This window comes from Acanthochromis polyacanthus, chromosome 22 (assembly GCF_021347895.1).
Source record: "Acanthochromis polyacanthus isolate Apoly-LR-REF ecotype Palm Island chromosome 22, KAUST_Apoly_ChrSc, whole genome shotgun sequence".
Lineage (NCBI taxonomy): Eukaryota > Metazoa > Chordata > Actinopteri > Pomacentridae > Acanthochromis > Acanthochromis polyacanthus.
Genome location: NC_067134.1, coordinates 8,053,437 through 8,066,130, shown reverse-complemented (window position 1 = coordinate 8,066,130; position 12,694 = coordinate 8,053,437). Strand labels below are relative to the sequence as shown.

At 40.0% G+C, this 12,694-nt stretch overlaps 1 protein-coding gene across 5 annotated transcripts in view; it reads left to right on the top strand.

Annotated features, from left to right (window-relative positions):
* agap1 (ArfGAP with GTPase domain, ankyrin repeat and PH domain 1) overlaps positions 1-12,694 on the top strand; it is a 158,764-nt gene that overhangs the window by 99,935 nt on the left and 46,135 nt on the right. For all 5 annotated transcript variants that reach the window (XM_051941658.1, XM_051941657.1, XM_022214767.2 and 2 more), the window contains 3 exons: positions 750-854; positions 8,112-8,280; positions 11,622-11,789. In XM_051941658.1, coding sequence (XP_051797618.1) covers positions 750-854; positions 8,112-8,280; positions 11,622-11,789 — 442 coding nt within the window. The remainder of the gene's footprint in view (positions 1-749; positions 855-8,111; positions 8,281-11,621; positions 11,790-12,694) is intronic.

Below are 12,694 nucleotides of genomic sequence, written 5' to 3'. Positions count from 1 at the left end.
ACTTTTTTCAAGCACAAGAACACCAAACCTACCATCAGGCATGGTGGCAGCAGTATCATGCTCTGGGACTTTCTAGAAATGCTTCTGGACTGGTTTCAGACTGTATGTTGGACTGGTTCAGGACTTTCTTGGGACTGGACCAGGACCAGATCCAGAGTAAAATAAATCCGAAGCCAACTTTAAATTACATCCAAAACCAGGAGAACCAAGACTGGAACTAAACATAAACTAGTCCCAAGAAAGTCCAGAACCAGTCCAACATACAGTCTGAAACCAGTCCTACATCAGAGAGACAACAAATCTAGTTGAACGGCACCAATTCTGGTGCCGTTCAACTAGATTTGTTGTCTTTCTGAGTCAGACTGGAGTCAGTTAAATTGATAGTATAATGATACTGCCACCTCCATGCTTGGTAATAGGTAGAGAGTCCAGAGGAGTCAAAGATCAACCACAAGATTTAAACCATGATCCATATTTCCAGAAGACCTTTAATAAATCTATGAAGAACCAAAATTCCTGATTGTCTGTCCTGTGATTGAATGATTCCTCAACAGGAAGTTCTGAGTTCCAGAAGTCTTAAGAGACAGACGGAAACTTTGGTTCAACGGCTGTATTTTGCGTCGTTAAAGTTGTGTTTCTGCATCATTTTGGACAAACTGAGCAACTGTGGCCAAGTTCCTTCATAATAATAAGTACTACTAATAAATAATTAGTGACAATAAATGAACTTCCTGTTTGTGTGTGTTCAGGGGATGCTGCTGAAGAGGAGTGGGAAGTCCCTCAACAAGGAGTGGAAGAAGAAGTACGTGACGCTGTGCGACAACGGACTGTTGACCTACCATCCCAGCCTACACGTAGGACGCACAACACACACGCACAACACGCACACACACACTGTGTTGATGGTTTGTGTACTAATTAGCGCTCGTCGTGTGTTTGCTCACGTCGTCTCTGATGATGTAAATTTGGGCACTAATGTTTTCTGCTAATTGCCCCGACACACTGCCCCACCGCCGCTTTATTACACCCACACCCACACACAGACGTATTCATGTTGTGTATTAACAGGTTTTTCTCTTTGCTTCATGATCGTTTGTGTCATTTAGGATAAAGTTTGACTCATTTATGTTCATTTTAAACTCATTTTTGTCATTTATCATAAAATCAGAGTTATTTATGGCAGTTTTGAGTAATTTATCATTGATTTAGAGTCATTCTGGACAGATTTTTGTCAATTATCCTACATATTTAGTCATTAATGATGAATTTTGAGTTATTTATGATCAATTTTGACTTCTTTTGGACAAATTTTTGTCAATTATTGTAAATTTTTAGTGATTTATCAAAAATTTTGACTCGTATGATAATTTTTAGTCATTTCTTATTAACTGACTCATATTTGACAAATATTTGTGAATTATTATAGTATATTCTGAGTAATAATGATTGATTTTGAGTCATTTGTCCGACATTTTGAGGGATTTATGACATATTATGATTCATTTATTATTAATTTTGACTCATCTAGGATAGTTTTGTCAATTATATCTTTCATTTTTAGTCATTTTTTTATAAATTCTTATTTATTATTAATTTTGAGTCATTATTTTGGATACATTGCGACAGATTTCTGTTATCGTAAATTTTGAGTCACAATTTTTTTTGTCTGTTTGGACACATTTTTGTCCTTTATTTTTGTTATTTAGGATGACATTTGAGTCATTTATGATACATTTTCCGTCATGTATGTTCTGTATTAACAGGTTTTTCTCATTAATTCATCAGTTTGTCTCATTTAGGACAAAGTTTGACTCATTTATGTTCATTTATTATTAATTTTGAATCATCTGTGACGTTTTTTGTCAGTTATCGTACATTTTCAGTCATTTGTTATAAATTCTGAATTATTTGTTCTTGATTTTGAGTCATTTATGACAAATGTTCAGTCATATTTGACAGAGTTTTGTCATTTATCATAGATCTTAAGTCAGTTATGACACATTTGGAATCATTAATGACAAATTTCTCGTAATTTATCCTAAAATTTGAGTCATTCTGAACAGTAAGCACACATTTTTGGTCACTGGTGATGAATTCTGACAGATTTTTGTCATTTCTGATCAATTTTTAGTCGTGTAGGATGATTTTTGATTTATTTACGAGTATTTTTGAATCATTGGTGATGAAGTTTAAATGAGGACTAAAGTTATTTATGATGAATTTCTTTGTAATATATCATACATTTTGAGTCATTCATGTTGGACTTTTGGTTATTTATGACCATTTTTAGTGATTTAGTCTTAATTTAGACTCCTCTTGGACAGGTTTTTGTCACTCATGGTACATTTTTGTGATTTATAATCGATTTCTAGTCATGTATGACAATTTTAGGTTCCATTATGAGCATTTTGAATCATTTGCTACATTTATCAGTCATTTATGGTGAATACTGTGTCATTTATAAGGAATTTTGGAGAGATTTCTGTCATTTATCATCCATTTTGAGTCCTTTATGATGTATTTTTTTAATTATTGATGTGTGGAGTTTCAGTCTTTGAGGACAGGTTTGGAGTCGCAACAATTTTCGTTGAATTTTTAGTTATTCAGGATGTTTTTGTCATTGATAACGGTGATAAAGAGTCAGTGAGAGGAGGTCTGGGTGGATGGAGGGTAGCAGAACACTTCATCTTTGTTTTTAATAGGTTTGTTTCATGTTTGAGTTGAGTTCCAGTGGGTTCCAGTGTCAGATCATCTGCAGTAGTGTGAGTGTGAGCAGCGTTAAAGGATGAATAATGGAGGGTTGAGGGTTTGATTCCGCCTGCAGCTGAGATGTTTCCCAGCAGCAGCTGATGCAGTAAATTAGTGTTAAAACTCGTCAGTTAACGCGTCAACACAAACCCCCTGCAGCATCACAACGCCAGGTTTCCATCCTCAGCCTCGCATCTGCAGCCCGGCCGTCAATTAGCGTGTTTGCGGAGGCTAATCGAATGAAACCCAATCAGCGCCACTAATTGCCCGACTATGTGCAAAGAAATCACATTAATGTCGCTAATTAAGTGGATGGCAATAGATGCCTCCTAATTGGCCAGAAAAGAGAGAAGATCAGATTGTTTTTATCTGCTGGGTGACAGCAGCAGATTTTAGAGCTGAACGGACTGAACAGATCGGAAGTTGTAGTCGTTGGTTTCAACCTGAGAAATAAAGTTAAAGATCCTCTGAGCATCAAACAGGAAACGTTCAGATGTTAGAGATTCTTCAAACATTCAGCAGTTCTGGACTGGTTTTTGACTTGTTCTAGTCTGGTTCTGGGTTGGTTGTAGATTTGATGTTGGACTAGATGCACATTGGTGTTGGATTGGTTTTAGACTGGTTTTAGATTTGGTTTTGGACTAGTTGTAGACTGGTTCTAGACTGGTTTTGGACTGGTTGAAGAGAGGCTTTGGACTGGTTTTACATTTGGTGTTGGACTAGCGGTGGACTGGTTTTGAACTGGTACTTGGTGTTGAACTGTTTTTAACACCGGTTTTGTACCAGCTTGAAACTGAATTCAAGCTAGTTTAATACCTGATTTTGGACTGGTTTAGGACTGGTTTCGAACTTGCTTCGGACTGGTTTTGTACTTCAAAGTTGTCCTGGTGTCGTCCTGGTTTTGTCCTGGTTTCAAGATTGCTTTGTACTATGTTGTGGGCTGGTTTTTAGTTTGGTTTTAGCCTGGATTTGGACCTGGTTTGGAACTTGCTTCAGACTGGTTTGAGACTGGGTTTTGTCCTATTTTAAGGATTCTGTTGTACTATGTTGTCGGCTGGTTTTAGACTGATTTTGTTCTGTTTTTATGAACCTTAGTCGGATGCGTTTTAGTTTGGTTTGGGGTCTTGGTGTTGGGCTTGTTTTCAACTTACTTTAGCCTGGTTCTGGACTGGTTTTGTGAACCTTAGCTGGACTTGATTTAGCCTGGTTCTGGTCTTGTTTTGGATAGTTTTTTTGGAACCATACTTGTACTTATTTTAGATTTGTCTTGGACTGATTGGGGCTTGGTTTTGTATTGATTTTGGACTGGGTTTGTTCTGTTTTTGTGGTTTAAAGTTGGTTTTAGTCTTGGTGTTGGGCTTGATTTTTGACTTGCTTTAGGCTGGTTCTAGACTGGTTTTAGGCTTTTTTTTGGGCCGTTTTTGGGAACCTTATTTGGATTCATGCTAAATTTGTCCTGGACTGGGTTTAGACTGGTTTTGGACTGGTCTTAGACTGGTTCTGGGCTGGTTCTAGACTTTTTTCACCGTTTTTTGAAATCTTAGTTGGACTCATGTTAGATCCTGGACTGGTTCTGGACTTGGTTTTTACAGTTTTTCTGGACCTTGGTTGGACTTGGTTTAGGTAGGATTTGGACTGGTTTGGTTTGGTTTTTGTGCACCTCAGCTGGACTTGGTTTGGACAGGTTCTGGACTTAGGCTGTATTTGGTGCCTGACTGGTTTGGTTCTGTTTTCCCAACCCTTAGTTGGATTCCATCAGAACTAGAAGCAGCCCCGTCGTCTCGTCCATCGATGGCCTCCACTTCCTCTTCTCCTTCTTCATGTTCTTCTCCTTCTTCTTCTTCTTCATGTACTACTTCTCCTCCTTTGTCTGCTGCCGTGTCTCCATCCATCGATCGTGTTTTGGACGAGCTCTTTATAGATTCATGTTTCTCTGGCTGTCAGCAGTATCCGGCTCTCTGTTCACGTTACATTTGTCACCGCTGCTGCCGTTTAACCGTCCATTTATACCCAGAACACACACATTGTAGCACACACACCGACACACACACATCATAACACACACACCGACACACACTGATCACCACCTGCTGTCGATACAAACATCCGTCCTGGACGCCGCCGTGACTCTCGGCCGATGATGAAAGCTCCGCGATGCAAATGGAGACTCAATTACCTCGGTCAATCTGTCGGAGGGAGTGTGTGTGTTACTCTGCGTATGTGTGTTATAATGTGTGTGTGTGTGGTAATGTGTGTGTTGTAATGTGTGTGTGGAGGGTTTACCCAGCAGGCCTCTGGCTCGAGGACTCTCCAGTGGCTTGTTAAGACGCCGTCGAGAGCACTTGGCTTTGAATTGGCCTTTTGTCAGCCGAGCTGCCAGAGGGAGGCTCAGATCGTTCTAGTCTGTTCTGGTGGTATTCTAATGTGGTTCTAATGATGTTCTAACAGAGTGTGAGTGTTCTAGTCTGTTCTACTGGTGTTCTAATGATTTTCTAACAGAGTGTGAGTGTTCTAGTCTGTTCTACTGGTGTTCTAATGTGGTTCTAATGATGTTCTAACAGAGTGTGAGTGTTCTAGCCTGTTCTAACAGTGTTCTAATGTGGTTCTAATGATGTTCTAACAGAGTGTGAGTGTTCTAGCCTGTTCTAACAGTGTTCTAATGTGGTTCTAATGATGTTCTAACGGTGTTCTAACCCTCTAACAGAGGGTGTGTTCTAACAACTTGTGTTCTAACAGAGTGGGTTTTGACTGGATTTGGACTAATTTTAGACTTGGTTATGGTCTGGTTTTAGATGTATCTGGTCTGGTTGTAGACCTGGCTGTAAACTGGTTTCAGCAGGTTTAAGACTTTATTCATTGGATTTTGATCTGGTTTTAAATGGTTTGAGGCTTGGTTGCAGGATCTGTCTGGCCAGTCTTAGACTTGGCCTTGGACTAGTTTTAGACTTGGTTTTGGGTTCAGACAGATGTTGGTTTTGTTTAAAACTGGTTTAGGACTAGTTTTATGCTGGTCCTGGACTTGGGTTTGGACTGGATTTGAACCGATTTTGAATTGTTGTGTGACTAGTTCTGAAAGTAGGTTTATACCAAGTTTCTGGAGTCGCTTGGGGCTGGTTTCAGACTGATTTTAGACTCGGTTCTTGACATGTTTTTTATTAATTTGAAGTGGTTTCAGACTAGGTTTCTGAAGTAATTTTAGATTTGGTTTATACTATTTTAGACTTCATTTTTATGTGTTTTTTAATTATGGTAAACTGGTTTTAGAACAGTTTTTAAATAGTTTTTGGAGGTGTTTGGTGCTGGTTTTAGACTTGCGTTGGGACAGTTTTAGACTTGGTTTTTAACTGGTTTTAGAACGGTTTTTAGACTTTCTTTTTGGAGTTGTTAGGGGCTGATTTTAGCCTGGTTTATGGCTTTCTTTTGGACTTGGTTTAGGTTTTGTTCTTACTTTTAGACTGGTTTTTCACTGTTTCTACCTGGTCTTGGAGCTTCTTATAGATCCAGATGTTTCTTTATGACTGATTCGATGTTTGGGTTCGTCGTTCTGCTGCTGGATGAAGTTACGACGTTCTGGTGTTTCTAAACTTTACCTCTGCGCTGCAACAAGTCTTAGGAATCGAACATTTGTGTTTCTTCTCGTTGATATTGTTCCGATAAACAGCCGTCTGCCTCGTAGAACTGGCCATCTAATGGATGCTGGAAGTTTTAATGGTTTTAATCCGACCCAGCGGGCCGCCAGAGCTTTGTTTGTGCTCGTCTCCTTCATGTGAAGAGGAGGCCGACCTCCCATGATGCTCTGCTCCTCTGAGGTCACGGCGGCCTGCGGAGGGGGTGGATTTAACAAGCGCCTCTCGTCGGTCATTAACACCTCTCCTCGGCTTTTCATTCCGCCGTCTGATCCTCGCCGTCCGGACCGCCGGGCGCCTCGTCGTCGGAGGCATCCGACGGCGCCATTGCTCATGTTCCGGGTGTGTCGGCGAGCGGGCGGAGCCAATCAGAGCCGGAGTGTTTGGCCACTTGAGCGCCGCTTTAAGGGATTAGCGCAGCTTTGTTTCCATTGTAGAACGTGGAGCTTTGGGAGCGTTATTATCCCAGTAATCCCCCTGATGTGGAGGAGACCCTCACTGCTGCTCCAACATCATTACCAGCACTCCCAGTAAAAGTCAAACATTCAAGCCTCCAAATGGTGTCACAGCTCTGGAAAAACCTCTTTTATTTTATTTCCATTCTAAAGAAGCTGTGAAATGTCTGAATGCTTGGTTTAAAGATGGAAATCTGCAGGAATCAGGATTTTAGAGCTCCACAGATGAATTCAAGTCTCCGAAACAGACTCATGTGATTTCTGTTTATTAACAGTTTTCATCAGCAGCTTTACCTCAATAAAACCTTTAGAGGCTGAAACTAGAAGAGCATCGAGAGGTCAGGACATCCACAGTTCCTGGACTAGTTCACTAATCCTAACCTTGGTTATTGGACTGGTTATAAACTTGATTATTGGAATGGTTCTAGTCTTGATTGTCGAACTGGTCTAGATTTGATTATTGGACTGGTTCTAAACCTGATTATTAGACTGGTTCTAGACTTGATTATTGGACTGGTTCTAGACTTGATTATTGGACTGGTTCTAAACCTGATTATTGGACTGGGTCTCGACTTGATTATTGGACTTCTTGGACTAAGCGGGGGTTTTGACTACTTTTAGGTTTTTGATGTAGCTTCAGATTGGTTTGAGACTTGGTTTTAAACTGGTTTTGGACATTCTTTAAGGCAGGTTTCAGATTGGTTTTTGATTCATCCGAGACAGGATTTTTGACTGGTTTTAAAATGGTTTTTAATTTTATTTTTTGAACTGGTTTTGGTTGTAGTTTTTGGTTGGTTCTAGAATTGATTTAGACTTGTTTGAAATTGGTATTAGATTTGTTTTCATTGGTTTTTGGTCTAATTTTGGATGTAGTTTTTGGCTTCTTCTAGATTTGGTTTTGGACTGGTTTTTAAACAGTTTTGTAGACTGGTTTTCAACCAGTTTTAGACTGGTTTAATTGCACTTTGGTCTAATTTTGGATATAGTTTTGGACTCGTTCTAGATCTGGTTCTTGATTTGATTGGACTTGGACTTTGGACTGGCTTTAGAATGATTTTAGATTGGTTTGGAACTGGTTTTAAACTGGTCTCTGGTTGGTTTCAGATCGTAGTCTTTCCACTCTAAACACAGTTAAACGTGATGTTTCAGAGAAACATCTTCATGAATCAGGACTTTGAGCTTCTTTGTGTCTCCGATGCGTCACAGAGCCCAATGTTCTCAGACTTTATTAACCTCCAGACCGGATGGAGAACACTTTAACAATCTGCCTCTTCTCCTTCAGGACTACATGCAGAACGTCCACGGGAAGGAGATTGACCTGCTGAGGACCACGGTGAAGGTTCCCGGTAAACGGCCTCCTCGAGCCATTTCCACTTGCGCTGCTGTGCCAAGTCCCAAAACCAACGGCCTGACCAAGGACATGAGCAGCCTGCAGCTCGGACAGAACCCAGGTGAGTCCAGAATCTCCTGGAACCCTTAGAAACTCGGTCTCATTGGCATTTTAATGCTCAAAACATTGTGTTTTTACATCTCAGCAGCAGCATCTGACCTAAAAAACGAGATTTGTGCTTTTAGTTGAAGCTTCAACCAAACACTTCTTGGATTTTTTTACCACATCCGACAGTTTTTCTTCTACATCAGTGGTCTTAAAAAGAAGAATTTCAGGTTCCTCAGAAACACAAAAGAAGCTTAAATAATTTGACATTTATTTCAGTTTCTATTTCGAATCATGGAAAACACAACACCTTTCACTTTCATGTACATTTGGATTTCTAAAACTGTGGTTTTATGTAATTAAAACTGAACTGAGCTGAATCTATTTAGCCTAAATGACTTGTTTAGACGTTAAATTATCTAATCTCTGCTTCAGTTCTTTCACTCTCAGCAGTTTGTCCAGGTTCAGGTCATGTTTAAAGACTAACTACGAGTATTACCAGGAACCGTTCATCACCACATCACTGGTTTCTGGACCTGGTTTTGTTCTGGTTAGAGACTGATCTTGGACTGCTTTTAAAACAGCTTCATGGTGGCTCTAATGGGATTTTTAGACTTGGCTTTGGACTGATTTTACACTGGTTTTTAACTTGGTTTCAGACTTTATTTTTAGACACATCAAAGTGGTTTAGAGACTTGGTTTTATAATAATGTTGTATTTGGTTTTAGACTTAATTTTGGATGGATTTTAGACTGTTTTGGAATCATTTTAGTTTTGGTTTGGGACTGCTCTTAGGCCTGGTTTAGGATTTAGTTTTGTTTGTTTTGCATTGGTAATGTACTGCTTTGGACTTGGTTTTTGATTGATTCTACATTAGTTGTAAGATTTGGTGTTAGACAGGACTTGGACTGATTTTGGACTTGGTTTTAAAACTGGTTTTGGACTTGGTTTTGCAAGTGTTTGACTAGTTCCGACTTGGTTTTGGACTGGTTTTAAACTATTTTTGGATGTTTCAGGCTGGTTTTAGACTTAGTTTTGGACAGGTTTTAGAGTCTGTTTTCCATTGGTGTTAGACCACTCCTTTCTAGAATTGGTTTTGATCTGGAACCACACAGGACTTGGACAAATTTGAGACTGGTTTAAGACTGTTTTTGGAGTATTGTAGGCTGGTTTTGAACTTGATTTTGCAGTTTATTTTGGACAGTTGCTAAAATTAGAGTAAGACTTAGCTTTGGCTGGATTTGGATGTGTTTTAGACTTGGTTCTGAACTTAGTTTTAAACAGATTTTGGACTGTTTTTAAGTTGGTTTTAGATGTGGCTTTCCATTGGTGGTAGACTGGTGTGGACTTGGTTTTAGAGGTAGATGTTGACTGCTTTTTATCTGGTTCTGGACTAACTTGTGGAGTTAGATCAGACAAATAAGGTTGTAAATGTATTCAAAATTCAATTAATATTAAAATAAATATTGGAGTTTAACTGAGTCTAATAAAACGTGAACTCAGCGACTCTTTTGCGACATCCTCCATGAACAAACGTATTTAAATCTGAAGTAAACAGACCTAAACGGATCAACACAATCGCCCCATTATCCCGTCGCGTTCATTTCCTAATTGTGCCACTAATCGCTGCTGCTGTTCTGTGATCGTAAACGCCGGCGTGTTTCCTGAATCAATAAAGGTTGATTGAAAGAGGCGCCGCGACAATAAAAGACACGAGTTCAGCCTTGAAACGCACAAAACGCTGCTGATCACCTGGAGGAGGAGGTCGTAAAACAAAAGGTGCAGAGAGGCTGAAATCAGACGCACAACTGCACAACTACACACAGACACACAACCACACACTGGGATCCAGGAGGCCCGAGCTAATAGCATGAATATTCAGTGAGCCGTACTCCGTGTACTAATTACTGTCATGAATATTAATGCAATCAGAGCCGAGGCTCCGTTCAGGCAGCAAGAAATGAGCTGTAATGAGGATGGGGGAGGACGGGGGAGGATGGGGGAGGCTGGAGGAAGATGAGGAGGATGGGGGAGGAAGAGGGAGGCATGGGGAAGCTGGAGGATGATGGGGGAAACTGAAGGAGACTGGGAGAGAAGAGGGAAGCTAGGGGAGGACGAGGGAGACATGGGGAAGAATGGGAGGCTGGGGGAGACTGGAGGAGGTTATGAAGGATAGGGAAGGATCAAAGAGGTTGGGCTAAAGGTATAAAAACAAGCTAGCTACACAACTAAGGTCATAAACACAGCTAGCTACACAATTAATGTCATAGAAAGAAGCTAATTAAACAGCTAAAGTCATATAAAGTAGTGAACTACACAGCTAAAGCCTTAGAAAAGAGCCATAGAAAGGCACTAAAGAGATCTAGCTATGCAACTAAAGTCTTGGAAAGTAGCTACTCAGCTTAAGTCATAGAAACGGACAGCTCGCTACACAGTTAAAGTCACAGAAAGAGCTAACTGCACAGATAAAGTCATAAAGAGAGTTACCTTTACAGTCGTTCATCGAAAGACAGCTAGCTTCACAGATAAAACCATAGAAAAGAGCTAACTACACAGCTAAAACCATAGAAAGAAGCCAACTGTGAAGCCGAAGTCATAGAAGACAGCTAACTACATTAGCTAAAGTCATGGAGAGAAGCTAACTACATAGTTACAGTCACAGAAACATCTAACTACACAGCAACGGTCATAGAGAGAAGCTAACTGCACAGCTAAAGTCATAGACAAAAGCTCAATACATAGCAAAGGTCATAGAGAGAAGCTAACTTCACAGCTAATGGCATATAAAGAAGCTGACTACACAGCTCAAAGCATATAAACAAGCTAACTACACAGTCAAAGTCATTTAAAGAAGATAATTAAACACCTGAAGTCATAAAGAGAAACTAACTACACAGTCAAAGTAATATGAAGACCGCTAGCTACACAGCTAGCATAAAAGGGCTTTATCAATGAATACGCTAGCTGAAGAAATAGAAGCAGCTAGCATTAGCTAAAACTAAAGATGAGATTCACTGTGGATTTTTTTAGGTTAAACACCTGCTAAAGGTGGTTAGGTTAGCATCTCTCACTAGCTTATGGGATTTGCTGCGTTTAAACTGCACGCTATCAATTTTTAAAAACTTTATTTAAGTCATTGTAATATAAATAATTACAGCAAGAAGCACGAAAATTCTTCCTGTCCCATTTATACAAACAAGCTAACATCAGTTTTATGTTGATTATGCTCATGATATATGTATGTGTTTATTCTTTTTATCTGTTCTGACTGTATTTTTATTAGAATATGGGTTGATTTAGGTATGTTACAGATATTTCTTCTGTGGTTTGACGATCATTTTATCTAAACTTTACTAGGTTCGGTGACCAGCAGCTCGTCGGCGTCTCAGATGGCTAGCGGCATCAGCTTGGTTTCCTTCAACAGTCGCGGTGGTCTCGAGGGGATGCACCAGCGCTCGTACTCCGTCTCCAGCGCCGACCAGTGGACCGACGCCACTGTCATCGCAAACTCCGGAGTCAGCACAGGTCAGTCGGTCACCTGGGCCTGGTGGTGCAGCTCAACAGTGGGGCTCGAAGGGCCCTGGTGTGGAGCTCTGTGAGGGAGCCCATCATTTGTCCACCATCTGACTGTAATGAGAACGTGTCTTGATGTTGATGCTAACCAGTTTATTATACAGTCCAAACTAGTGTGAAACCAGTCCAATTCAGTATAAGAGATAGATAGATAGATTAAACCTTTATTAATCCCACAGCGGGGAAATTACATTGTACAGCAGCAATAGGACATTGAAATAAGAGAGAGATTGCAGCACACAGAGAGCACAGAGTGCATATATATATATATATATATATATATATGAAAATTTTCTTCAGAAGAAGAAAGGGAAAGAAACAGTATCTACAGCAGAATTTTTTGAAATTGCACAGTGTCCAGTCCTATGAAAAACTAGTCCAAACCACTATACAACCACTCTATATCCAGCTCACACTAATGAAAAACCAGTCAAAACCAGTTTAGAACAAACCCATACAAAACCAGTCCAAACCACTATAAAACCACTCCATATCCAGTCCACACTAATATGAAACCAGTCTAAACCAGTTTTAGTTTAGACCAAAACCCATCCAAGCATATCTAAAACCAGTCCAAACCAGTGTAAAACCACTTAAACAGTCTAAATCCAGTCAAAACTAGTCTTAAACAACTCCAAACCAATGTAAAGCAAGTCTAAACCATGGTAAATCCGGTCTTAAGCAGGCTATATCCACTCCAAACCAGTCTACTGCATGTCCAGCCCACTGTATAATCAGTTCAAACCAATATAAAATCAGTCTAAATCCAGTCTTAAGCCAGTGTAAATCCAGCCTGAACCATTCTTAAACAATATGAAACTGGTCTTAATCCAGTCCAAACTGGTCTAAACCGGAGT